The 24,863-nt window shown below is 72.0% G+C and overlaps 2 protein-coding genes across 2 annotated transcripts; both read left to right on the forward strand.

The window, feature by feature from the left end:
- Positions 1-82: 82 nt before the first annotated feature.
- Positions 83-17,332, forward strand: MAST1 (microtubule associated serine/threonine kinase 1; the record flags this gene model as incomplete). The annotated part of the gene is given in 32 exon segments (XM_080361358.1): positions 83-121; positions 274-305; positions 1,291-1,376; positions 2,230-2,259; positions 2,262-2,301; positions 2,957-3,035; positions 3,806-3,841; positions 3,844-3,937; positions 3,940-3,970; positions 4,391-4,466; positions 4,717-4,923; positions 5,456-5,557; positions 5,902-6,013; positions 6,638-6,699; positions 6,802-6,890; positions 7,636-7,844; positions 8,811-8,949; positions 9,100-9,232; positions 10,350-10,515; positions 11,143-11,244; positions 11,464-11,586; positions 11,668-11,777; positions 12,337-12,464; positions 12,878-13,050; positions 13,318-13,479; positions 14,181-14,413; positions 15,096-15,218; positions 16,123-16,259; positions 16,332-16,501; positions 16,837-17,050; positions 17,052-17,139; positions 17,141-17,332. Coding segments are annotated over 32 exon segments (3,717 nt in total).
- A 52-nt stretch (positions 17,333-17,384) lies between these two features.
- GCDH (glutaryl-CoA dehydrogenase) lies at positions 17,385-23,653 on the forward strand (the record flags this gene model as incomplete). The annotated part of the gene is made up of 12 exons (XM_080361359.1): positions 17,385-17,411; positions 17,702-17,720; positions 18,750-18,884; positions 19,390-19,452; positions 20,284-20,454; positions 20,917-21,046; positions 21,165-21,384; positions 21,823-21,926; positions 22,509-22,634; positions 22,948-23,108; positions 23,270-23,469; positions 23,618-23,653. The coding sequence occupies 12 exons, from the start codon at positions 17,385-17,387 to the stop codon at positions 23,651-23,653; spliced, it is 1,392 nt and encodes a 463-aa protein (XP_080217485.1).
- Between the last annotated feature and the right edge of the window lie 1,210 nt (positions 23,654-24,863).

The raw sequence follows: 24,863 nt of genomic DNA on the forward strand, positions 1-24,863 counted from the left end.
GGGCGGGGCCAGGCGGGGGTCCCGCGATGGCGCCGGGCGGCTGAGGGGGGGCCAGGGCGGCGGGACCGGGACCCCCCGCGCCATGGACGAGGCGGGAGCGACGCGGCGGCGGCGGCTGCAGGTCCGGGGGGGCCAGGACGGGGGGTCGGGACCAGGTGTTCGGAACCGAGGGTCGGGACCGGGCCCGGGGCGCCCCCAGCGCTGCGGGTGGGGCCGTTTTGGGGTCCGGGGGGGTCCGGAGGGACCAGCCCCCCCACTCTCCCCATTTTGCAGAAGGAGCTGCCGCTGCCGCGGAAAAGCAGCAGGTGAGACCCCCCCCCGCATCCCCTAAATTGCCCCCCCCCCCGCATCCCCAAACCGCCCCCCCCACACCGCCCCCCCGCGCCCGTATCCCCCAAACCGCCCCCGGCCCCGCCCCGCCCCGCCCCCCCGCCCATTGCAGCCGCGGCCGCCGCGTCCCCCCCCGGCGGCGGCTGCAGAATGTTCCGCCGCAGCAAGAGGTACCGGGAACGGCCCCCCCCCCGAACCTTCATCAGCATCTGCATCATCTTCATCATCCCCCCCCGCCGGAACCTTCATCAGCATCATCATCTTTCATCATCCCCCCCCGCCGGAACCTTCATCAGCATCATCATCTTCATCATCCCCCCCCGCCGGAACCTTCATCAGCATCTTCATCACCTTCATCTCCCCCGCCCGAACCTTCATCAGCATCATCTTCATCCCCCCGCCGGAACCTTCATCAGCATCATCACCATCTTCATCCCCCCCCCCCGCCGGAACCTTCATCAGCATCTGCATCATCTTCATCCCCCTCGCCCGAACCTTCATCAGCATCAGCATCATCTTCATCCCCCTCCCCCGCCGGAACCTTCATCAGCATCATCGTCTTCATCATCCCCCCCGGCAGCATCTTCATCAGCATCATCATCCCCCCCCATCATCATCATCATCAGCATCATCATCATCATCATCCCCCCCCGGCGGTATCTTCATCAGCATCATTATCACCCTGCCCCCCCCATCCTCATCCTCATCCCGCCCATCAGCAGCATCTTCATCATCAGCATCACCCCCCCCATCACCCCCACCGGGGGGGCCGATCATCCTCATCCTCATCCTCATCCTCGTCACCTTTGTCCCCCTCCCCCCCATCATCATCCTCATCTTCATCCCCCTCCCCCCCCCGGGGTCGGGGCCTCGTTGGACGCGCCCGGGGGGAGGGGCGTGGGGGGGAGGGGCCGCGGGGGGTCCCGCCCCTCCCCACGGACCCCCGCCCCTCCCCCCCAGCTGCCGCGCGAACCGGAAGAGCCTGATCCTGAGCAGCACCTCCCCCACCCTCCCGCGCCCGCACTCGCCGCTGCCGGGACACATCGGTGAGACCCCCAAACCGCCCCAAAACACCCCAAAACCGCCCCAAACACCCCAAACCACCCCCCAGAGCCCCGGGACACATCGGTGAGACCCCCAAACCACCCCAAAACACCCCAAAACACCCCAAAACCACCCCAAAACACCCCAAACCACCCCCCAGAGCCCCCGGGACACATCGGTGAGACCCCCAAACCACCCCAAACACCCCAAAACACCCCAAAACACCCCCCAGAGCCCCCAGGACACATCGGTGAGACCCCCAAACCACCCCAAACACCCCAAAACCGCCCAAACCACCCCAAAACCGCCCCAAAACACCCCAAAACACCCCCAGAACCCTCGGGACACATCGGTGAGACCTCCAAACCACCCCAAACACCCCAAAACACCCCAAAACCACCCCAAAACACCCCAAAACACCCCCCAGAGCCCCCGGGACACATCGGTGAGACCCCCAAACCACCCCAAACCACCCCAAAACCGCCCCAAACCACCCCAAAACACCCCAAAACACCCCCCAGAACCCTCGGGACACATCGTGTATGGTTGAGACCCCCAAACCGCCCCAAACACCCCAAACCACCCCCCCCTCCCCCCAACCCCCCCCAGAACCCCCGGGGCACATCGGTGAGACCCCCAAACACCCCAAAACCGCCCAAAACACCCCAAAACCATCCCCCCTCCCCCCACCCCCCCCTAGAACCCCCGGGACACATCGGTGAGACCCCGAACCCCAAAACACCCCAAACCCACCCCCCCGGGTCACTTGCGTCCCTTTGGCCCCGCCCCCCGCTGTGGGCGGGGCCTGTCGGGGCGGGGCGGCGCTGACGTCACCGCGTGTCCCCCCCCCCCCAGGGAACAGCCCCCTGGACAGTCCCCGCAACTTCTCCCCAGCAACCCCGCGCATTTCTCCTTCTCCTCGCGCCGGTGAGCGGACCCAGGCGTCCGGGAGGGACCCAGGCGTCCGGGAGGGACCCAGGCGTCCGGGAGGGACCAGGTGTTCGGGAGGGACCCAGGCGTCCGGGAGGGACCCAGGCGTCTGGGAGGGACCAGGTGTTCGGGAGGGACCCAGGCGTCCCGGAGGGACCCAGGCGTCCGGGAGGGACCCAGGCGTCCGGAGGGACCAGGCGTCTGGGAGGGACCAGGTGTTCGGGAGGACCCAGGTGTCGGGGAGGGACCCAGGTGTCCGGGAGGGACCCAGGTGTCCGGGAGGGACCAGGCATCAGGGAGGGACCCAGGCGTCCGGGAGGGACCCAGGCGTCAGGGAGGGGACCCAGGCGTCCGGGAGGGACCCAGGCGTTCGGGGGGGACCAGGCGTCCGGGAGGGACCCAGGCGTTCGGGAGGGACCCAGGTGTCTGGGAGGAACCCTGGCATCCGGGAGGGACCAGGCGTCCGGGAGGGACCAGGTGTCCGGGAGGGGACCCAGGCGTCCGGGAGGGACCAGGTGTTCGGGAGGGACCAGGTGTCCGGGAGGGACCCCGGTGTTCGGGACTGGGGAGGACCCAGACATCTTGGAGGGGACCCAGGCGTCCGGGGGGGTGGTGGGGTGCTCTCCCGGACGCCTGGGTCCCTGACCCCCAGGCCCGATGGGCGCCGCTGGTCTCTGGCTTCGCTCCCGTCCTCCGGTTATGGCACCAACACCCCCAGCTCCACCGTGTCGGTGAGTGGGGACACGTGGGGACACGTGGGGACACCCCGGGTGGGGACACACAGGGACACCCCACGGGAGGGGACACGCGGGGACACTCGTCCCAGGTGGACACGGGTCCCCATGGGGTGTCCGGGGGGGTCTGTGGGGGCCTGGGGGCGGTGGTGTGGGGCGCAGTGTGGGTGACACTGTGGGTGACACTGGTGACACGGTGACACTGGTGACATGTGGCCCTGTGCCCGCAGTCCTCGTGCTCGTCGCAGGAGCGGCTGCACGGGGGTGTCACAGGGGGTGTCACAGGGGGTGTTGGGAGGGTGTCCGGGGGGTGTCACTGGTGACACTGTGGGTGACACTGTGGGTGACACTGTGGGTGTCACCGGTGACATGTGACCCCGCCCGCAGTCCTTGTGCTCGTTGCAGGAGCGGCTGCACCGGGGTGTCACAGGGGGTGTCGAGGGGGGGTGTCTGGGGGGTGTCAGGGGGGGGTGTCACAGGGGGTGTCGGTGTCACCGGTGACACGTGACCCCGCCCGCAGTCCTTGTGCTCGTCGCAGGAGCGGCTGCACCGGGGGGGTGTCAGGGGGGGTGTCGGGGGGGTGTCACGGGGGTGTCGGTGACACGGGTGACATGGTGTCACGGGTGACACGGTGACACGTGACCCCCCCCGCAGTCCTCGTGCTCGTGGCAGGAGCGGCTGCACCGGGGGTGTCGGGGGGGTATCCGGGGGGTGTCACTGGTGACATGGTGTCACGGGTGACACGGTGACACGTGACCCCCCCGCAGTCCTCGTGCTCGTCGCAGGAGCGGCTGCACCAGCTGCCCCGCGCGCCCCACCCCCCGAGGAGCTGCGCTTCCTCTCCCGCCACTTCGGCAGCTCCGACGGGCTCGCGCGGGACGGGGGCGGGGCCCGGGGGGGGCGGGGCCGCGGCCGCGCTCCCGCAGCCTCAGGTGGGGCCACGGGGGGTCACGGGGGTCACCGTGGGATGGGGGGGACATGGGGGTCACAGGGGGACATGGGGTGGGGGACACGGGGTCACAGGGGGGTCATGGGGGTCACAGGGGGACATGGGGTGGGGGACACGGGGTCACGGGGGGACTCGGGGCCCCTGGGGAGAGGACACGGGGCTTTGGGGACATTGTGGGGTCACTGTGGGGGTGGGGTCATGGGGTCACGGGGGACATGGGGAGCGGGGATCATGGGGGGCACAAAAGGGGTTGGGGTCACTATGGGGTTTGGGGTCACTATAGGGGTGGGGACACTGGGGGCGGTTGGGGACACTGGGGACCCTGGGGCCGGTTGTGGGGTCAGTTGGGGTCACTGGGGCCGGTTGGGGACAGTTGGGGACCCTGGGCCCGTTGTCCCCCCAGCCCCGGCCGGTCGCCGTCGTCCCACGACAACGAGATGGTGCTGATGAACCACGTGTACCGGGAGCGGCTGCCCAAGGTGGGGGGGCCGGGGGGGCCGGGGGAGGGGGTGGCACTGGGGTGGGGGGGTCCCAGGGGGTCCCTGGCGGTGATGGTCCCTGGGGGGGTTCCCGGGGGGTCCCGGGGGTGACGGTTCCTGGGGGGTTCCCGGGGGGTCCCGGGGTCCCGGGGGTGACGGTTCCTGGGGGGGTTCCCGGGGGGTCCCGGGGGTGACAGTTCCCGGGGGTCCCGGGGGGTCCCGGGGGTGACGGTCCCCGTCCCGTCCGCAGGCCGCGGCGCAGATGCAGGAGCGCCTGGAGGAGTTCGTGCGCGGCTGCGGGCCCGGGGGGGCGCCCCTGCCCGACGGGGCGCTGAGCTTCATCCAGCACCAGCTGGCGGAGCTGGCGCGCGACTGCCTGGCCAAGGCGCGGCACGGGCTGCTCAGCGCCGGCTACTTCTGCCAGCTGCAGGACAACATGGAGCGGCTGCTGCAGGACGTGAGCCGCGGGGGGCAACGGGGGGCGCCGGGGGGCAACGGGGGCAATGGGGGGTGATGGAACCCAACGGGGGGCAATGGGACCCAACGGGGGGCAATGGAGCCCAATATGGGTCAACAGAGTCCAATGGGGGTCAACGGAACCCAATGGGGATCCATGGGGATACACAGAGACCAATGGGGGCCAATGGAACCCAATGGGGATCAATGAGGGTCAATGGAGACCAATGGGGGTCAATGGAACCCAATGGGGATCAGTGGGGGTCAACGGAGTCCAGTGGGGGTCAACGGGGACCAACGGGGATCAATGGGGGTCAACAGAGACCAGTGGGGTTCAATGGGAACCCATGGGGGGCAAGGGGACCCAACGGGGACCAGCGGTGGCCAACGCCGACCAGCGGGACCCGCGGGGAGCAGCCGGCAGAGCCAACGCAGACCCGGGGGCACCCGACGGGTCCGGGGGGCCCCCGTGACCCCCCGTGACCCCCCGTGACCCCCCGCGTCCCCCGTGACCCCGCGTCCCCATGTCCCAGGCGTACGAGCGCTCCGAGTCCGAGGACTTGGCCTTCATCGCGCAGCTGGTGAAGCGGCTGCTCATCATCATCTCCCGCCCCGCGCGGCTGCTCGAGTGCCTGGTGAGACCGGGACCCCGGGACCCCGGGACCCCCACCCACTGACCCCCCCACCCCCCTTTGCACACATGTCCCTTGCACACTGACGCGTCCCTTGCACACATGTCCCTTGCACACTGACGCGTCCCTTGCACACTGACGCGTCCCTTGCACACTGACGCGTCCCTTGCACACGTGTCCCGTGCACACTGACGTGTCCCGTGCACACTGACGTGTCCCTTGCACACTGACGCGTCCCTTGCACACGTGTCCCGTGCACACTGACGTGTCCCTTGCACACTGACGTGTCCCTTGCACACTGACGCGTCCCTTGCACGCTGACGCGTCCCGTGCGCGGGTCCGTGCAGGAGCTGGATCCGGCGGAGCTGCAGGCGCTGAGCGCGGAGCCGCCGGCGCGGGGGCTGCGGGGGGACGTCCCGCGGTACCTGACGGGGCAGCTGGGGCTGCGGGGGCTGCCCGGTGAGTGCACGAGTGTGTGACCCCCCGAGTGCGAGTGTGTGACCCCCGTGAGTGCATGAGTGTGCAAACCCCCCGTGAGTGTGTGAGTGTGACCCCCCTGTGAGTGTGTGTGTGACCCCCCCGAGTGCGTGAGCGTGTGACCCCCCCGTGAGTGTGAGTGTGCAAACCCCCCTGTGAGTGCATGAGTGTGACCCCCCTGAGTGCACGAGTGTGTGACCCCCGTGAGTGCACACGCGTGTGGGCGCACGGGGCGTGTGGGGTGTTACGTGCGGGGGTGCACGTGTGTCCCCACGCGTGTTCCTTGTCCTGTGTCCACATGTGTGTCTATGTCCCGTGTCCCCACGCTGTCCCCATGTCCCGTGTCCCCACACGTGTCCCATGTCCTGATGTGTGTCCTGTGTCCCGTGTCCCCACGCATGTCCCGTGTCCCCACGCTATCCCCGTGTCCCATGTCCCCACACGTGTCCCTTGTCCCCACGCGTGTCCTGTGTCCCGTGTCCCCACTTGTGTCCCGTGTCCCGATGTGTGTCCTGTGTCCCGTGTCCTCACGCGTGTCCCGTGTCCCCATGCATGTCTCGTGTCCCGTGTCCCGTGTCCCGTGTCCCCACGCTGTCCGTGTCCCAGAGGTGCTGCAGCGCGAGGATCCCGACAGCGGCGGCAGCAACACCCCCGAGGAGGCGGCCGAGGTGGGTCCCCCATGTCCCCCCATGTCCCCCCATGTCCCCCCATGTCCCCCCATGTCCCCCCATGTCCCCGTGACGTCCCCGTGACGTCCCCGTGTCCCCCAGGGCCGCGGTCCCGTCCCCCCCAGGCCCAAGAAGCCTCCGGGCGAGAGCGACTTCGAGACCATCAAACTGATCAGCAACGGGGCCTACGGGTGAGGGGGAGGGGCGGGGGCGGGGGGTCCCGGTGTCCCCACGTGTCCCCACGTGTCCCCACGTGTCCCCAGGGGTGTCCCCAGGATGCCTGTTCAGTGACCCCCCAGGTGTGCCCAGGGTCCCATTTCACCCTCTCAGGGTGTCCCCACGGTGTCCCCACGCTGTCCCCATGGTGTCCCCACGGTGTCCCCACGCTGTCCCCATGGTGTCCCCGGTGTCCCCAGGGCCGTGTACCTGGTGCGGCACGTGGCCACGCGGCAGCGCTGGGGTGTCCCCACGCTGTCCCCACGCTGTCCCCATGGTGTCCCCACGGTGTCCCCACGCTGTCCCCACGCTGTCCCCATGGTGTCCCCACGCTGTCCCCACGCTGTCCCCATGGTGTCCCCACGGTGTCCCCACGGTGTCCCCACGGTGTCCCCGGTGTCCCCAGGGCCGTGTACCTGGTGCGGCACGTGGCCACGCGGCAGCGCTGGGGTGTCCCCACGCTGTCCCCACGCTGTCCCCACGCTGTCCCCACGCTGTCCCCACGCTGTCTCCATGGTGTCCCCACGCTGTCCCCACGGTGTCCCCACGGTGTCCCCACGCTGTCCCCATGGTGTCCCCACGGTGTCCCCGGTGTCCCCACGCTGTCCCCATGGTGTCCCCACGCTGTCCCCACGCTGTCCCCATGGTGTCCCCACGCTGTCCCCACGCTGTCCCCACGCTGTCCCCACGGTGTCCCCACGGTGTCCCCGGTGTCCCCAGGGCCGTGTACCTGGTGCGGCACGTGGCCACGCGGCAGCGCTTCGCCATGAAGAAGATCAACAAGCAGAACCTGCTGCTGCGGAACCAGGTGGAACAGGCGTTCGTGGAGCGCGACATCCTCACGTTCGCCGAGAACCCCTTCGTGGTCGGGCTCTTCTGCTCCTTCCAGACGCGCCGCCACCTCTGCATGGTCATGGAGTACGTGGAAGGTGCGCGGGGGCCGTGGGGGCCATGGGGGGCAATGGGGGCCATTGGGGCAAGGGGGGGTGACGGGAGCGATGGGGTCGATGGGGGCCATGGGGGGTGATGGGGGCCGTGGGGGCCATGGGGGGTGATGGGGTCGATGGGGGCCGTGGGGGCGATGGGGGGCAATGGGGGCCATGGGGGTGACGGGGGCCATGGGGGGAATAGGGGGTGATGGGAGCGATGGGGGCCGTGGGGGCGATGGGGGCTGTGGGGGCCATTGGGGCCATGGGAGGTGATGGGGGTCATAGGGGCCATGGGGGCCATTGGGGCCATGGGGGGTGATACAGGGCGATACAGGACAATATGGGGCAATATGGGGTGATGGGGGCGATATGGGGGCAATAAGGGGCAAGACGGGGCGATGCAGAGCGATAGGGGCGATACGGGACGATCCGGGCAAGACGGGGCAGTATGGGGTGACACGGGGTGACACGGGGTGACATGGGGGGATATGGGGCTGGACACTGGGATGTGGGGCCAACATGATGACCCCGTGTGTGTCCCCATGAGCTCCCCTGTCTCCCTGTGTCCTCCTTGGTGTGTGTCCCTGTGTCCCCATGTCCTCATGTCCCCCCATGTGTCCATGTCCCCGTGTCCCCCGGTGTCCCCTGGTGTCCCCCGGTGTCCCATGTCCCCAAGTCCCCTGGTGCTCCGTGTCCCCGGTGCCCCGTGTCATGTCCCCGCGCCCCACGCCCGTGTCCCGTGTCGTGTCCCCGGTGCCCCATGTCATGTCCCCGCGCCCCACGCCCGTGTCCCATGTCCCGTGTCCCCGGTGCCCCGTGTCATGTCCCCGCGCCCCACGCCCATGTCCCATGTCCCGTGTCCCCGGTGCCCCGTGTCATGTCCCCGCGCCCCACGCCCGTGTCCCGTGTCGTGTCCCCGGTGCCCCGTGTCGTGTCCCCGCGCCCCACGCCCGTGCGCTGCCGCAGGCGGGGACTGCGCGACGCTGCTCAAGCACATCGGGGCGCTGCCGCTGGAGCTCGCCCGGCTCTACTTCGCCGAGACCGTCCTGGCGCTGGAGTATCTGCACAACTACGGCATCGTGCACCGCGACCTCAAGCCCGACAAGTACGGCCCCGGACGCCGGGGTCCCCCCCGGATGCCTGGGTCCCCCCTGAATGCCTGGGTCCCCCCCGGACGCCTGGGTCCCCCCCGGACGCCTGGGTCCCCCCTGGACGCCTGGGTCCCCCCTGGACGCCTGGGTCCCTCCCCCCGCAGCCTCCTGATCACGTCCCTGGGCCACGTGAAGCTGACGGATTTCGGGCTCTCCAAGATGGGGCTGATGAGCTTGACCACGAACCTGTACGAGGGGCACCTGGAGAAGGACGCGCGCGAGTTCCGCGACAAGCAGGTGGGCGGGGCCGGGGGGCGGGGCTGGGACCGGGTGTGTCCAGGGGGTGGGGCTGGGTGTGTCCAGGTGTGTCCGGGTGTGTCCGTGTCCGTCTGTGCGTGTCCGTTGTGTCTGTGTGTCCGGTTGTGTCCATGTCACACTGGCCCCTGCAGGTGTGTTTGGGTGTGTCTGCGTGTCCGTGTGTCTGTCCGTGTGTCTGTCAGTGTGTCTGTGTGTCCGCAGGTGTGCGGCACCCCCGAGTACATCGCCCCCAAGGTGTGTCCGTGTGTCTGTCAGTGTGTCCGTGTGTCTGTCCGCAGGTGTGCGGCACCCCCGAGTACATTGCCCCTGAGGTGTGTCCGTGTGTCTGTCAGTGTGTCCGTGTGTCTGTCAGTGTGTCTGTGTGTCTGTCCGTGTCAGTGTGTCCGTGTGTCTGTCCGCAGGTGTGCGGCACCCCCGAGTACATCGCCCCCGAGGTGTGTCCGTGTGTCTGTCCGTGTGTCTGTCAGTGTGTCCGTGTGTCCGCAGGTGTGCGGCACCCCCGAGTACATCGCCCCCGAGGTGTGTCCGTGTGTCTGTCCCTGTGTCTGTCCGTGTGTCCGTGTGTCTGTCCGTGTGTCTGTCAGTGTGTCCGTGTGTCCGCAGGTGTGCGGCACCCCCGAGTACATCGCCCCCGAGGTGTGTCCGTGTGTCTGTCAGTGTGTCCGTGTGTCCGCAGGTGTGCGGCACCCCCGAGTACATCGCCCCCGAGGCGTGTCCGTGTGTCTGTCCGTGTGTCTGTCAGTGTGTCCGTGTGTCTGTCAGTGTGTCCGTGTGTCCGTCCGCAGGTGTGCGGCACCCCCGAGTACATCGCCCCCGAGGTGTGTCCGTGTGTCTGTCCGTGTGTCTGTCAGTGTGTCCGTGTGTCTGTCAGTGTGTCCGTGTGTCCGCAGGTGTGCGGCACCCCCGAGTACATCGCCCCCGAGGTGTGTCCGTGTGTCTGTCCGTGTGTCTGTCAGTGTGTCCGTGTGTCCGTGTGTCCGTGTGTCCGCAGGTGTGCGGCACCCCCGAGTACATCGCCCCCGAGGTGTGTCCGTGTGTCTGTCCGTGTGTCTGTCCGTGTGTCCGTGTGTCTGTCAGTGTGTCCGTGTGTCCGCAGGTGTGCGGCACCCCCGAGTACATCGCCCCCGAGGTGATCCTGCGCCAGGGCTACGGGAAGCCCGTGGACTGGTGGGCCATGGGCGTCGTGCTCTTCGAGTTCCTGGTCGGCTGCGTCCCCTTCTTCGGGGACACCCCCGAGGAGCTGTTCGGGCAGGTCATCTCGGGTAGGACAGACGGACACGGGGTCATCTCGGGTAGGACAGATGGACACAGGGTCATCTCGGGTAGGACGGACGGACGGACACGGGGGCACCTCGGGTAGGACAGATGGACACGGGGTCATCTCGGGTAGAACAGACAGACACGGGGTCATCTCAGGTAGGATGGACGGACGGACACGGGGGCACCTCGGGCAGGACAGGTGGACACGGGGTCATCTCGGGTAGGACAGACAGACACGGGGTCATCTCGGGTAGGACGGACGGACGGACACGGGGGGGGCATCTCGGGTAGGACAGACAGACATGGGGTCATCTTGGGTAGGACGGACGGACGGACACGGGGGCACCTCGGGCAGGACAGATGGACACAGAGGGGGCATCTGGGTAGGACAGACGGACACAGGGGCATCTTGGGTAGGACAGACAGACGGACACGGGGGGTTGTCTCGGGTAGGGGACTCGGGGGTGCTGTGACGGGGACACGGGGGGGATTTGGGGGTTCGGGTGCCCCCCGGCACGGGGACACGGGGCCGCGGGGGTGTCGGCAGCCGTGACCCCGCGCTCACGTGTCCCCGTGTCCGTGTGTCCCCGTGTCCGTGTGTCCCCGTGTCCGTGCGTCCGTGTGTCCAGACGAGATCCTGTGGCCCGAGGGGGAGGAGTCGCTGCCCCCCGAGGCGCAAAACCTGATTGGGCGCCTCCTGCAGCCCGACCCGCTGCGGCGCCTGGGGGCGGGTGAGACCTTGGCCTGACCTTGACCCCCTGACCCCGGCCCGGCCCCGCCCTTGCCTGCAGGGGGCGGGTGTGGCCCTGACCTGACCTTGACCCCCTGCCCCCGTTGCCCGCAGGGGGCGGGTGTGGCCCTGACCTGACCTTGACCCCCTGCCCCCGTTGCCCGCAGGGGGCGGGTGTGGCCCTGACCTGACCTTGACCCCCTGCCCCCGTTGCCCGCAGGGGGCGCGCAGGAGGTCAAGGTTCACGCGTTCTTCGCGGGGCTGGACTGGACGGGGCTGCTGCGCCAAAAGGCCGAATTTGTGCCGCACTTGGAGTCGGAGGAGGACACGAGCTACTTCGACAGTGAGGGCCCCGTGACCCCTGACCCCGTGACCCCCGTGACCCCTGACCCCGTGACCCCTGACCCCTGACCCCGTGTCGCAGCGCGCTCCGAGCGCTTCCCCCACGCCGCCTCCTACGAGGACGAGGACACGACGGAGGACGAGCCCGTGGAGATCCGGCAGTTCTCGTCCTGCTCGCCGCGCTTCAGCAAGGTGGGGGGACACGGGGGGGACGGGGGGGACACGGGGGGGATAGGGGACACGGGGGGGACGAGGGGGACGGCGGGGACGGGGGGACATGGGGGGACATGGGGGGACAGGGGACACGGGGGACACAGAGGAGAGCAGACATGGGGGGACACGGGGGAACTTGGGGGGACGGGGACATGGGGACAGTGGGTGTGGGGACAGGGGGGGACAGGACTCCGTGTGTCCCCATTCAGGCTCCTCGTGTGCACCCCCGTGACCCCTCGTGTGACCCCGTGTGTGCAAACCCCCATGTGACCCCCATGCAACCCCCGTGCAAACCCCCGTGCAAACCCCCGTGCAAACCCCCGTGCAAACCCTCGTGCAAACCCTGGTGCAAACCCCCATGCAAACCCCCGTGCAAACCCTCGTGCAAACCCCCGTGCAAACCCCCGTGCAAACCCCACATGACCCTCGTGCACCTCATGCAACCCCCCGTGCAACCCCCCGTGCAACCCCCCGTGCAACCCCCCGTGCAAACCCCGTGCAAACCCCCGTGCAAACCCCCGTGCGCCCCCGTGCGCAGGTTTACAGCAGCCTGGAGCAGCTCTCGCAGGAGCCCAAGGGGACGAGGGGACGACACGACGGGCGCGACCGCGACCTTGACCGGGACCGGGACCGGGACCGCGGCTGGCGCGGGGGGTCACCCGAGCTGTGAGCGGGGGGGGTGGGGGTGGGGGTCACCCGAGCTGTGAGCGGGGGGGGGTGGGGGTGGGGGTCACCCGAGCTGTGAGCGGGGGGGGTGGGGGTGGGGGTCACCCGAGCTGTGAGCGGGGGGGGGTGGGGGTGGGGGTCACCCGAGCTGTGAGCAGGGGGGGGGGCGGGGGGACACCCGAGCTGTGAGCAGGGGGGGGCTGGGGTGGGGGTCACCCGAGCTGGGGCTGGGGGGGGGGTGCAGGGGAGGGGAGATGGGACACCGGGGGGGGCACCAGGGGCTGGGGCGGCACAGAGTGGACGGGGGGGGACACAGAGGGGACATGAGGGGGGGCACGGGGGGGGTCACAGGGGGTCACGGGGGTGACATGGGGACACGGGGTGGTTGTGCTCAGCCCCCCCGTGTCCCACAGGAGGCGCCCGGGGGCCGAGGGGGGGGACGCGGGGGGGGACAGCAGCTCCTCCCCTCCCCCCCCGGGCCCCCGGCGCCGCTTCTCGGCGCTGCTGGACCCGGGACCGGGACCGGGACCCCTCCCCCGCCCCACGGCCCCCCGAGATGCACCCCCCGACGGGCACGACGAGCCAGGTCAGCGCCGGACGCCTGGGTCCCTGCGGGGTGGGGGGTTCCCGGACGCCTGGGTCCCTGCGGGGTGGGGGGTTCCTGGACGCCTGGGTCCCTGCGGGGGTGGTGGGGTCCCGGACACCTGGGTCCCTGCGAGGTGGGGGGTTCCCGGACGCCTGGGTCCCCTGTGGGGAGTGGGGGGGGTTCCTGGACGCCTGGGTCCCCTGTGGGGGGTGGGGGGTCCCTGGGGGTTCCCGGACGCCTGGGTCCCCACGGTCCGGTGTCCCGCAGGGGACCGCGCCCCCCCCCGGGCCGAGCTGGGGCCGCGGCGGCCGCGCCCCCCGGGGGCGGCCCCTCCCGAGGGGGGGGGCGGGGACAAGCGCAGCCCCCGCGGCCCCGGGAAAGTCACCAAATCGGCATCGGCGACGGCGCTTTCGGTCACGATCCCCAGCGGTGGGTGCGCCCGGGACCCCCCGGACCCCCAAACCCCCCGGGATCCCCCTGGACCCCCCGGAGCCCCCAGGGACCCCCCGGAGCCCCCTGGGACCACCCGGAGCCCCCTGGGACCCCCAGACCACCCTGGGACCCCCAGACCCCCACCTCCCCCGGGTCCCCCCTCCCCTCGATGCTGCCCGGACACCTGAGTCCCCAAGGGTGGGGGAGGGGCAGGCTGCGGGGTCCCTGGTCACCCGGGTCCCCCTGGAGGGTGGGGGGGGGTGTCTCTCCTGGGTCCCCGTGGGTGGGGGGAGCACTAGGGGGGGGGGGGGGTGGGTCCATGGGGGAATTGGGGGTTCTGGGGGGGGCGTTGGGGGTCCATGGGGGGTGTTGGGGTTCCAGGGGGCAGAGGTCGCAGTGCCATAGGGGTCAGGGGTCGGAGGTCGCGGTGCCAAGGGGGGGTCAGGGGTCAGGGGTCGCAGTGCCGTGGGGGTCAGGGGTCAGGGTCGGAGGTCGCGGTGCCGTGGGGTCAGGGGTCAGGGTCGGAGGTCGCGGTGCCAAGGGGGGGTCAGAGGTCAGGGTCAGAGGTCGCGGTGCCAAGGGGGGGTCAGAGGTCAGGGTCGGAGGTCGCGGTGCCGTGGGGTCAGGGGTCAGGGTCGGAGGTCGCGGTGCCAAGGGGGCTCAGGGGTCAGAGGTCGCGGTGCCAAGGGGGGGCGCAGAGGCGCCCGGCTCGTCCCCCCTGGGCAGCCCCATGTCCCCGCGCTCCGTGTCCTCGGACCCGTCGTCCCGCGACTCGTCCCCGGGCCGGGAACTCGCCCCCCCCGCCGTGGCCGCCCCCCCCGGCTCGCCCATCGCCATCCCCCGCCCCGGGCGGCGCTTCGGCTTCACGCTGCGCGCCATCCGCGTCTACATGGGCGACAGCGACGTCTACAGCGTGCAGCACATCGTCTGGGTGCGGGGACAGTGGGGACAATGGGGACAATGGGGACAGTGGGGACAATGGGCGACAGCGACGTCTGCAGCGTGCAGCACATCGTCTGGGTGCGAGGACAGTGGGGACAATGGGGACAGTGGGGACAATGGGGACAATGGGCGACAGCGACGTCTACAGCGTGCAGCACATCGTCTGGGTGCGGGGACAGTGGGGACAGTGGGGACAATGGGGACACAGGGGACAATGGGCGACAGCGACGTCTACAGCGTGCAGCACATCGTCTGGGTGCGGGGACAGTGGGGACAGTGGGGACAATGGGGACACTGGGGACAGTGGGGACAGTGGGGACAATGGGGACACGGGGGACAGTGGGGACAATGGGGACACGGGGGACAGTGGGGACAATGGGGACAATGGGGACAGTGGGGGACAGCGACGTGTACAGCGTGCAGCACATCGTCTGGGTGCGGACACGGGACACTGGGGACAGTGGGGACACTGGGGACAATGGGGACAGTGGGAACAATGGGGACACGGGGGACAGTGGGGACAGTGGGAACAGTGGGGACATTGGGGACACTGTGAACATTGGGGACAGTGGGGACAGTGGGGGGGTACAGAGCTGTGGGGGCGGGGCCATGGGGCACTGTGTTCCCGCGGTGCATTGTGGGAACTCCCGCGGTGCATTGTGGTCCGGCAGCACGTGGAGGAGGGCGGCCCCGCCCAGGAGGCGGGGCTCTGTGCCGGTGACCTCATCACCCACGTGAACGGGGAGCCCGTGCACGGGCTGGTGCACACGGAGGTGGTGGAGCTGATCCTCAAGGTCAGGGGTCACGGGGGTCACCAGGGTCACCGGGGCTGAGAGGTTGTTCTGAGGTCACGGGGGTCAAGGCCAGGGTGGGAGTCACAGTGTGGGGGATGGGTCACCGCAAGGGGGCGGGCGCTGGCGGGGGTGGGGCGGGGTGTGGCGGGGGTGGTGCAGTGGGCGTGGCACTGCAGTGTGTGGCGTGGAGGGTGTGGCAAGGCAGGGCGTGGCGCGGTGGGCGTGGCATGGTGGGTGTGGCAGAACTGGGTGTGGCAGAGCAGGGCGTGGTGGGTGTGGTGCAGTGGGCGTGGCAGAGCAGAGCTTGGTGCAGTGGGTGTGGCACGCTGGGTGTGGCAGAGCAGGGCGTGGTGGGCGTGGCGCGGTGGGCGTGGCAGAGTAGGGCGCGGCGCGGTGGGCGTGGCAGAGCAGGGTGTGGTGGGCGTGGCGCGGTGGGCGTGGCAGAGCAGGGGGTGGTGGGCACGGCGCGGTGGGCGTGGCAGAGCAGGGCGCGGTGGGCGTGGCGCGGTGGGCGTGGCAGAGCAGGGCGCGGTGGGCGTGGCGCGGTGGGCGTGGCAGAGCAGGGGGTGGTAGGCGTGGCGCGGTGGGCGTGGCAGAGCAGGGGGTGGTGGGCGCGGCGCGGTGGGCGTGGCAGAGCAGGGCGTGGTGGGCGCGGCGCGGTGGGCGTGGCGCGGTGGGCGTGGCAGAGCAGGGGGTGGTAGGTGTGGCGCGGTGGGCGTGGCAGAGCAGGGGGTGGTAGGTGTGGCGCGGTGGGCGTGGCAGAGCAGGGGGTGGTGGGCGCGGCGCGGTGGGCGTGGCAGAGCAGGGCGTGGTGGGCGCGGCGCGGTGGGCGTGGCAGAGCAGGGTGTGGCTGGTGCGGTGCGGCTGGCGCGGCGCGGTGGGCGTGTCCTGACGCCCCCCGCAGAGCGGCTCCAAGGTGCTGGTGACCACGACGCCGCTGGAGAACACGTCCATCCGCCTGGGCCCCGCCCGCCGCCGCAGCGCGCGCCCCCGCATGGCCCGCAGGAACCGGCGCACGGGCGGCGGGGGCGGCCCCGAGAGGTGGGGGCGGGGCCGGGGGCGGGGGGCGGGGCCGGGGCCGGCGGGGCGGAGCTGACGCCCTCCCGCCGGCAGGCGGCGCAGCGCGCTGTTCCGCCACCTAGCCCGCCAGGCGTCGCTGCTGCACACGAGCCGCTCGCTGACGTCACTGAGCCGCTCGCTCTCCTCGTCCGACAGTCTCCCCGCCTCCCCCACGCACGCGCGCGCGCGGGACCCCGCCCACCCGCCGCGCGCCAGCGAACCGGGTACGGGGCGGGGCCAGGGAACGGGGCGGGGCCAGGGAACGGGGCGGGTCAGCAGAAAGGGGCGGGAGCATATGAACGGGGCGGGGCCAGGGGAACGGGGGCGGGAGGAGGTCAAGGTAACGGGCGGTGCCACGGGAACGGGGCGGAGCGGGGTCAAGGTAACGGGCGGGGCCATGGGGACGGGGGCGGGGCCATGGGGACGGGGGCGGGGCCGGGCGGTCGCTGCGCAGCCGCAGCCGCGGTGCCCCCGGTTCCCGCGCCCCCGTGTCCCCGTCCCCCGTGTCCCCCGGTTCCCGCGTCCCCCGTCCCCTCCCCGCTGACGCCCCGCCCCGCAGGCCCGTCGCCGCCCAGCAGCTCCCCGGGCTCCAGCGCGCCGCCGTCCCCCGCCGGCCCGCACCTGCGCCCCAGCTCCCTGCAGGGCCTGAGCCCGAAGCTGCAGCGGCAGCACCGCGCGGCGCGCTGCAAGTCGGCCGGGAGCCTCCCGCTGTCCCCGCTGGCGCACACGCCGTCCCCGCCCGACCCGCACCCCCGCCGGGGCCCCCCCGAGCGCCCGCCGGGCCCGGGGGGGGCGCCCACGCAAGCCGGAGCTGCAGAGCCTGGCCGAGTGGGACGGGGAAGCCGAGGGGCCCCCCCCCGCGCTCCCCCGCGCGCCGCGCCGGGGGGGCCCCGCCCGCCCCCCCCGAGCCGCCCAAGGCGCTGAGCCCCGTGCAGGAGCACGAGCGGGGGGGGCGCGGGGGGGGCCCCCGGTGCCCATCGTGGTGGTGGCGCCCGGGGAGGGGGAGGGGGCGCCGGGCCCCCCCCCGCACCTGCGGGCCCCTCCCCGCCCGCTGAGCGCCCCCGTCCGCCCCCCCCCCGGCTGTAAATAGCGGGGGGACCCCCAGGCATGCGGGGCCCCCCCCAGACGCGAAGGGTTAATACTGTGACACCCCCCCCGTGTGACGTCACCACCCCCGTTCTCGCTATGCAAACGCCCCCCCAACGGCCCCCCCCCCGGGACTGGGGGGGCGGGGGGGGCCCCGGGGACCAATAAACGTCTGTACAGCAGCGCGCGCGGCGCCTCCTGCCGGGCGGGGCACGCGCGCCACGCGCCGCGGCCCCGCGACCCCCGAACCCCCGGCCCGGACACGCGCGGGTTAACGCCACGCCCCCCCCCGACACGCCCCCGACACGCCCCCCCGCCCCCGTGACGTCACGGCCGAGGGTTCACCGAACTCGCACGGTGCGGGACGAGCGCGGGTTCGGGGTCCCGGGGGGGTCCCGGGGCCGTGGGGGGCGCGGAGGCGGCCCGGGGGTCCTTGGGGGTCCCAGGGGGTTCTCTGGGGCGTCTCGGGGGTCCGTAGGGGTCTTTGGGGGGTTCTCTGGGGTCCCGCGGGTCCTTGGAGGTCCCGGGGGTGTCTGGGGCGGCTCGGGGGTCCCGGGGGGTCTCTCGGGGGGTCTCTGTGGTCCGGGGGGTCCCGGGGGCCTGACCCCGCCGCCCCCCAGGCCCCCATGGCGCTCCGAGTCGCGGTCCCGCTGCTGCGCCGGGTCCGGAGCGGCGTCCGCTGGGGGGGCTCGGGCCCCCCCCGCGCAGGGTGAGTGGGGACGGGGGACCGGACCCTCCACCGCCCCCATCGCTGCGGGGAGGGGGGAACCACACGCGTGGGGCTGCGGCTGCTGACCCCCGGACCCCCCCCGGTGTGTCCCCCGGACCCCCCCCGGTGTGTCCCCCCGCGCTGTGTCCCTCCCCCCCGTGTTCCCCCCACGGTGTCCCTTCCCCCGGCGCTGACCCCCTCGGTTCCTTCCACCGGCGTCTCCCCCCGGTGACCCCCCCGCTGACCCCGGTGCTGACCCCCCGCTGACCCCGGTGCCCCCCCGGTTCTGCCCTGGTGACCCGGTTGCCCCCGGTGCTGACCCCCCTGGTGGCCCCCCCCGCTGACCCCAGTGCTGACCTCCCCGGTGCTGCCCCCGCTGCCCCCCGCCATCCCGGTGCTGCCGGTGCGGACCCGGTGCTGCCCCCGCTGCCCCCGCCATCCCGGTGCTGCCGGTGCGGACCCGGTGCTGCCGGTGCTGCCCCCGGTCCTGCCGGTGCTGACCCGGTGCTGACCCGGTCCTGCCGGTGCTGACCCGGTGCCGCCCGGTGCTGACCCGGTGCCGGCCGGTGCTGACCCGGTGCTGCCGGTGCTGACCCGGTGCTGTCCCGGTCCTGCCGGTGCTGACCCGGTGCTGCCGGTGCTGACCCGGTGCCGCCGGTGCTGACCCGGTGCCGCAGCGCGGTTCGAGTGGCGGGACCCGCTGTGCCTGGACTCGCTGCTCACGGACCCCGAGCGGCTCCTGCGGGACGAGCTGCGGCGCTTCTGCCGCGAGCGGCTGCAGCCGCGCGTGCTGCGCGCGCACCGCCACGAGGGTACCGACCCCCGACCCCTGACCCCCCCTGACCCCCCCCGCCACGAGGGTACCGACCCCTGACCCCTGACCCCCCCAGACCCCCCTGACCCCCCCCGCCACGAGGGTACCGACCCCCGACCCCTGACCCCCCCTGACCCCCCCGACCCCTGACCCCCCCTGACCCCCCTGACCCCCCCGCCACGAGGGTACCGACCCCCGACCCCTGACCACCCGGGACCTCCTGGCCTCACCGCCACGGGGGTACCCTGACCCCCTCCAGGACCCCCCCAAACCCCCGGGGGACCCCCTGACCCCTCTGCCCCCCATGACCTCACCGCCACAGGGGTACCCGCACCCTGACCCGCTCCTGGACCCCCCCAAACCCCCCTGACCCCAGGGGACCCCCTGACCCCCTCCTGGACCCCCCCAAACCCCCCTGACCCCCGGGGGACCCCCTGACCCCCTCCTGGACCCCCCTGACCCCGGGGGACCCCCTGACCCCCCTGACCCCCCCCATCCCCCAGAGTTTGACCGGGGGGTCCTGTCCGAGCTGGGGGCGCTGGGGGTGCTGGGCCCGACCATCAAAGGTGAGGGGAGAGCGGGGTGCCGGGGTCGGTGGTGCCACCGTCCCGGGGGTCTGGGGGGTCCCGGGGGGTCTGGGGGGGTCCCAGGGGCTCTGGGGGGGTCCCGGGGGGTCTGGGGTCCCAGGTGTCCCTGACACTATCCCCCGGGTCGGGGGGTTCAGGGGCTCTGGGGGTGGTCCTGGGGGGGTCTGGGTCCCAGGTGTCCCTGACACTGTCCCCCGGGTCAGGGGGGTCCCAGGGGCTCTGGGGGGGTCCCGGGGGGTCTGGGGGTCCCAGGTGTCCCTGACACTGTCCCCCGGGTCAGGGGGTCCCAGGGGCTCTAGGGGGGTCCCGGGGGGTCTGGGGGTCCCAGGTGTCCCTGACACTGTCCCCAGGGCTGCGTGGGGACCTTGTCCGTGGGGTTGGGCTGGTGGGGTGATGGGGTCCCCAGGGTGTGTTTGGGGGGGCCCTGGGGGTCCCATGGGCTCCTGGGGTCCCGCGGGTGCTGGTGTCCCCAGGCTGTGTGTGGGGGTCCCGGGAGGCTCTGGGGGTCCGTGCGTGACAGTGTCCTCAGGCTGTGTGGGGTCCATGGGTGCTGGTGTCCCCAGGCTGTGTGGGGTCCCGGGGGGCTCTGGGGGTCCCGTGGGTGCTGGTGTCCCCAGGCTGTGTGGGGTCCCGGGGGGCTCTGGGGGTCCCGTGGGTGAGTGTCCCCAGGCTGTGTGTGGGGTCCCGGGGGGCTCTGGGGGGTCCCATGGGTGCTGGTGTCCCCAGGCTGTGTGGGGTCCCGGGGGGCTCTGGGGGTCCCGTGGGTGCTGGTGTCCCCAGGCTGTGGGCCCGTGGTGACGCTGCGCGCAGGTTTCGGGTGCGCGGGCACGTCGTCCGTGGGGTACGGGCTGATCGCGCGGGAGCTGGAGCGCGTGGACAGCGCGTTCCGCTCGCTGCTGAGCGTGCAGTCGTCGCTCGTCATGCACCCCATCCTGGAGTTCGGCACCCCGGAACAGCGGCAGCGGCTGCTGCCCCCCCTGGGTGAGCACGGGGGGTCCCAAAACAGCGGGGGCGGCTGCTGCCCCCCCTGGGTGAGCACGGGGGGGTCCCAAAACAGCGGGGGCGGCTGCTGCCCCCCCGGGTGAGCGTGGGGACCCCAAAACAGCGGGGTGGCTGCTGCCCCCCCTGGGTGAGCGTGGGGACCCCAAAACAGCGGGGGCGGCTGCTGCCCCCCCTGGGTGAGCACGGGGACCCCAAAACAGCGGGGTGGCTGCTGCCCCCCCTGGGTGAGCGTGGGGACCCCAAAACAGCGGGGGCGGCTGCTGCCTCCCCCGGGTGAGCGTGGGGGGGTGGGAAGTCAGGGGGTCTCTGCAGGGGGTCCAGGCGGGGCTGGGAGGGTCCGGAGGCATCGGGAGCATCCCAGGGGGTCCCGGGGATATGAGGGAGTCCCAGGGGTCTCTGGGGGGTCCCGGAGGCCCGGGGTCCCCGCTGACCCCCCCCCAGCGCGGGGGGAGCTCCTGGGCTGTTTCGGGCTGACGGAGCCGAACCACGGGAGCGACCCCGCGCGGATGGAGACGCGCGCGCGGCACAACGCGGGGGCGGGGACGTACACCCTGCGGGGCTGCAAGACCTGGTGAGGGGACCCCGACCCCGCGCCCCCCGCGCCCCCACAGCCCGGGGACGGCTGCTGCGGGGGGGGCCTGCTGGACCCCCTGAGACCCCCGTGACCCCCGTGACCCCTGTGACCCCAGGATCACCAACGCGCCGGTCGCCGACCTGTTCGTGGTGTGGGGCGTGTGCGAGGGCGACGGGCGCGTGCGGGGGTTCCTGCTGCAGCGCGGGCTGCGCGGGCTCAGCACCCCCCGCATCGACGGCAAGTTCTCGCTGCGCGCGTCGGCCACGGGCTCCATCGTCATGGACGACGTGGAGGTGCCCGAGGACAGCGTGCTGCCCGGCGCCGTGGGGCTGGCGGTGAGGGGCGCGGGGGGGCGCGGCGGGGGGGCGCGGGGGGCGGTGGGGACACGGGGGGTGGTGGGGACACAGAGGGCGATGGGGGGACACGGGGGGGCACGGGGGGGACACGGGGGGGCGGTGGGGACACGGGGGTGGTGGGAACATTGGGGACATGGGGGGACATAGGGGGCGGTGGAAACACTGGGGACATGGGGGGACACAGGGGGGCGGTGGGGACACAGGGGGCGGTGGGGACACGGGGGGCGGTGGGGGTACGAGGGGTGCAGGGATTTGGGGGGTGTCTGAGGAGAAAGTCCTGCCACGGTGTGAGGGAACCTGGGGTTTTGGGGGGCTCGGGGAGGTGTGGGGGGTCACAGGGGTTTGGGGTCACAGGGGTTTGGGGCACAGGGGTCTGGGGTCAGGGCGGTCGGGGCCCCCTGACCCCGTGCCCCCCAGGCCCCCATGCGCTGTCTGACCCACGCGCGGTTCGGCATCGCCTGGGGGGCGCTGGGCGCCGCGGAGTCGTGTCTGGAGACGGCGCGGCAATACGTGCTGGACCGGTGCGGGGGGGGCGGGGGTTTGGGGGGCCCGGGGGTTTGGGGGTCCCGGGGGTCCCTTTCCCAGCCGCCCCCCTGCAGGTCCCAGTTCGGGGGGTTTGGGGGGTTTGGGGGTGCCGTTCCCAGCCGCCCCCCCGCAGGTCCCAGTTCGGGGGGTTTGAGGGGTTTGGGGGTGCCGTTCCCAGCCGCCCCCCCGCAGGTCCCAGTTTGGGGGGTTTGGGGGGTTTGGGGGTCCCGTTCCCAGCTGCCCCCCCGCAGGTCCCAGTTCGGGGGGTTTGGGGGTCCCGTTCCCAGCCGCCCCCCCGCAGGTCCCAGTTCGGGGGGTTTGGGGGTGCCGTTCCCAGCCGCCCCCCCGCAGGTCCCAGTTCGGGGGGTTTGGGGGGTTTGGGGGTCCCGTTCCCAGCCGCCCCCCCGCAGGTCCCAGTTTGGGGGGTTTGGGGGGTTTGGGGGTCCCGTTCCCAGCTGCCCCCCCGCAGGTCCCAGTTCGGGGGGTTTGGGGGTCCCGTTCCCAGCCGCCCCCCCGCAGGTCCCAGTTCGGGGGGTTTGGGGGGTTTGGGGGTCCCGTTCCCAGCCGCCCCCCCGCAGGTCCCAGTTCGGGGGGCCGCTGGCGCGGAACCAGCTGGTGCAGGTGAAGCTGGCGGACATGGTGACCGAGATCGCGCTGGGGCTGCAGGCGTGTGTGCAGCTGGGCCGGCTCCGGGACGAGGGACGGTGGGTGACGCGGCGGGGGACGCGGCGGGGGACGCGGCGGGGGACATGAGGACAGGGGGAGCACAGGGACATGGGGACACAGGAAACAGTGGGGGACATGTCCCAGAGTGGGGGGACTGTGGGGACACTGGTGTCCCCTCCGTGTCCCCAGGGCCGCCCCCCGGCCGTGTCCATGCTGAAGCGCAACTCGTGCGCGAAGGCGCTGGCGGTGGCGAGGGGGGGACAGCGGGTGGCACGTCCTACGGGTGACACGTCCTACGGGTGGCACGTCCTACGGGTGACACGTGCCACGCGTGTCCCCCCGTGTCCCCAGGGCCGCCCCCGAGGCCGTGTCCATGCTGAAGCGCAACTCGTGCGCGAAGGCGCTGGCGGTGGCGCGCGCGGCGCGGGACCTGCTGGGCGCCAACGGCGTGTGCGACGAGTTCCAGGTCGTGCGGCACATGCTCAACCTGGAGGCCGTGAGCACCTACGAGGGTACGGGGACACGGGGACACCCCGCACGGGGGACACGGAGACATCCCGGCCATGGGGGCCAGGGGGACACCAGGGACACCCCGGCCATGGGGGCCAGGGGGACAGGGGCCACCCCGGCCATGGGGGCCACCCCGGGTGGTGGCACCGCCGTGTCCCCGCAGGCACCCACGACATCCACGCGCTGATCCTGGGACGCGCCATCACCGGCATCGCGGCCTTCGCCCCCGACAGCGCGGGGACGCCAAAGGGACAGCGCGGGGACGCCAAGGGGACAGCGGGGGACGCCAAGGGGACAGCGGGGGACAGGGCGCCAGCACCGCGGGGGGTGACCAGGGCACAGCCAGGGGACAGCGGGGGGGCGGTACCTGCGGCACCGGGGGTGTCACCAGCCTCCTGTCACCGCTGTGGGGCCGGATGTCACCTGTGGGGAGGGCGCGAGGAGACGGTGTCACCACCTGGACCCAGTGTCCCCAACAGGACCCGTCCCGGTCTCTCTGTCCCCCTCGCAGCCAATAAACGGCGTGAGAGCCGCCCCTGCTCGTTAGCACCGGCCTCGTTAGCGCTAATGAAGGTGCTGGTGGGGGGTGCAGCCCCGGTCCCCCCAAATTCACCAAAACTGGGCCGTTTCAACATTGTTCTTTTTATTTGTTCTCAACCCGAACTGCAACAGCAACGGAAACGAACGCCCGGGGGAGGCGGCGCCGGGGTTTGGGGCCCGTGGCTTCGGGGGAACGCGGCTTTGGGGGAACCTGGCAGGTCTGGGAGTGCCCTGGTGGGTCTGGGGGTGCCCTGGTGGGTTCCTATGAGTCTGGGGGTGCCCTGGGCGGTCTGGGGTCCCTGTTGGGTCTGGGGGGTCCCCATGGGTGGGTCTGGGGTCCCACGGGGCTCAGGCCTCGTGCTGCAGGCACAGCTCCCGGTACGCGGCCTGGGGGGCTCCTATGGGTCTGGGGGGTTCCTATGGGTCTGGGGGGCTCCTATGGGTCTGGGGAGCTCCTATGGGTCTGGGGTCCCCGTGGGCGGGTCTGGGGTCCTGCGCGCTCAGGCCTCGTGCTGCAGGCACAGCTCCCGGTACGCGGCCTCCACGGTGCGGCACACGCGGCGCAGCTCGGCCTGGGCCTGCGCCACCCGCTCCAGCAGCTCCGCCAGCTCCTGCAGCCGCCGCTGCAGCCGCTCGGTGTGCAGCCCGTACAGCTGGAACAGCCGCTCCTCCAGCTGCTCCGCCAGGGACGACACCTGCGGGGACACCGCGGGGACACCGTGGGGATGTGGGGGGACAATGGGGACGTGGGGACACCGCGGGGACGTGGGGGGACAATGGGGACGTGGGGACACCGTGGGGACAGTGAAATAGCGGGAACACGGGTCCTGCAGCCGCTGGGAGTGCAGCGTGTGGAGCGGGAACAGCCGCTCCTCCAGCTGCTCCGAGAGAGATGAGATGTGCGGGGACACGGGGACATTGTGGAGACACCGTGGGGACATCGTGGGGACACAGCTCAGAACGACAGGGATATGGCTCGAAATGGGGGGAAGACAGCTCAGTCTGGGGGGCACAAATGAGGGGACACGGCTGGAAATGGGGACGTAGCTCCATCTGGGGGGACACGGACTGATGTGGGGTGGGGGGCACAAACGGGGACACAGATTGATGTGGGGGCACAAACAGGGACACAGATTGATGTGGGGGGGCACAAACAGGGACACAGATTGATGTGGGGGCACAAATGGGGACACAGATTGATGTGGGGGACACAAATG

This window comes from Nesoenas mayeri, assembly GCF_963082525.1.
Source record: "Nesoenas mayeri genome assembly, chromosome: 31".
Classification (NCBI taxonomy): Eukaryota; Metazoa; Chordata; class Aves; order Columbiformes; family Columbidae; genus Nesoenas; species Nesoenas mayeri.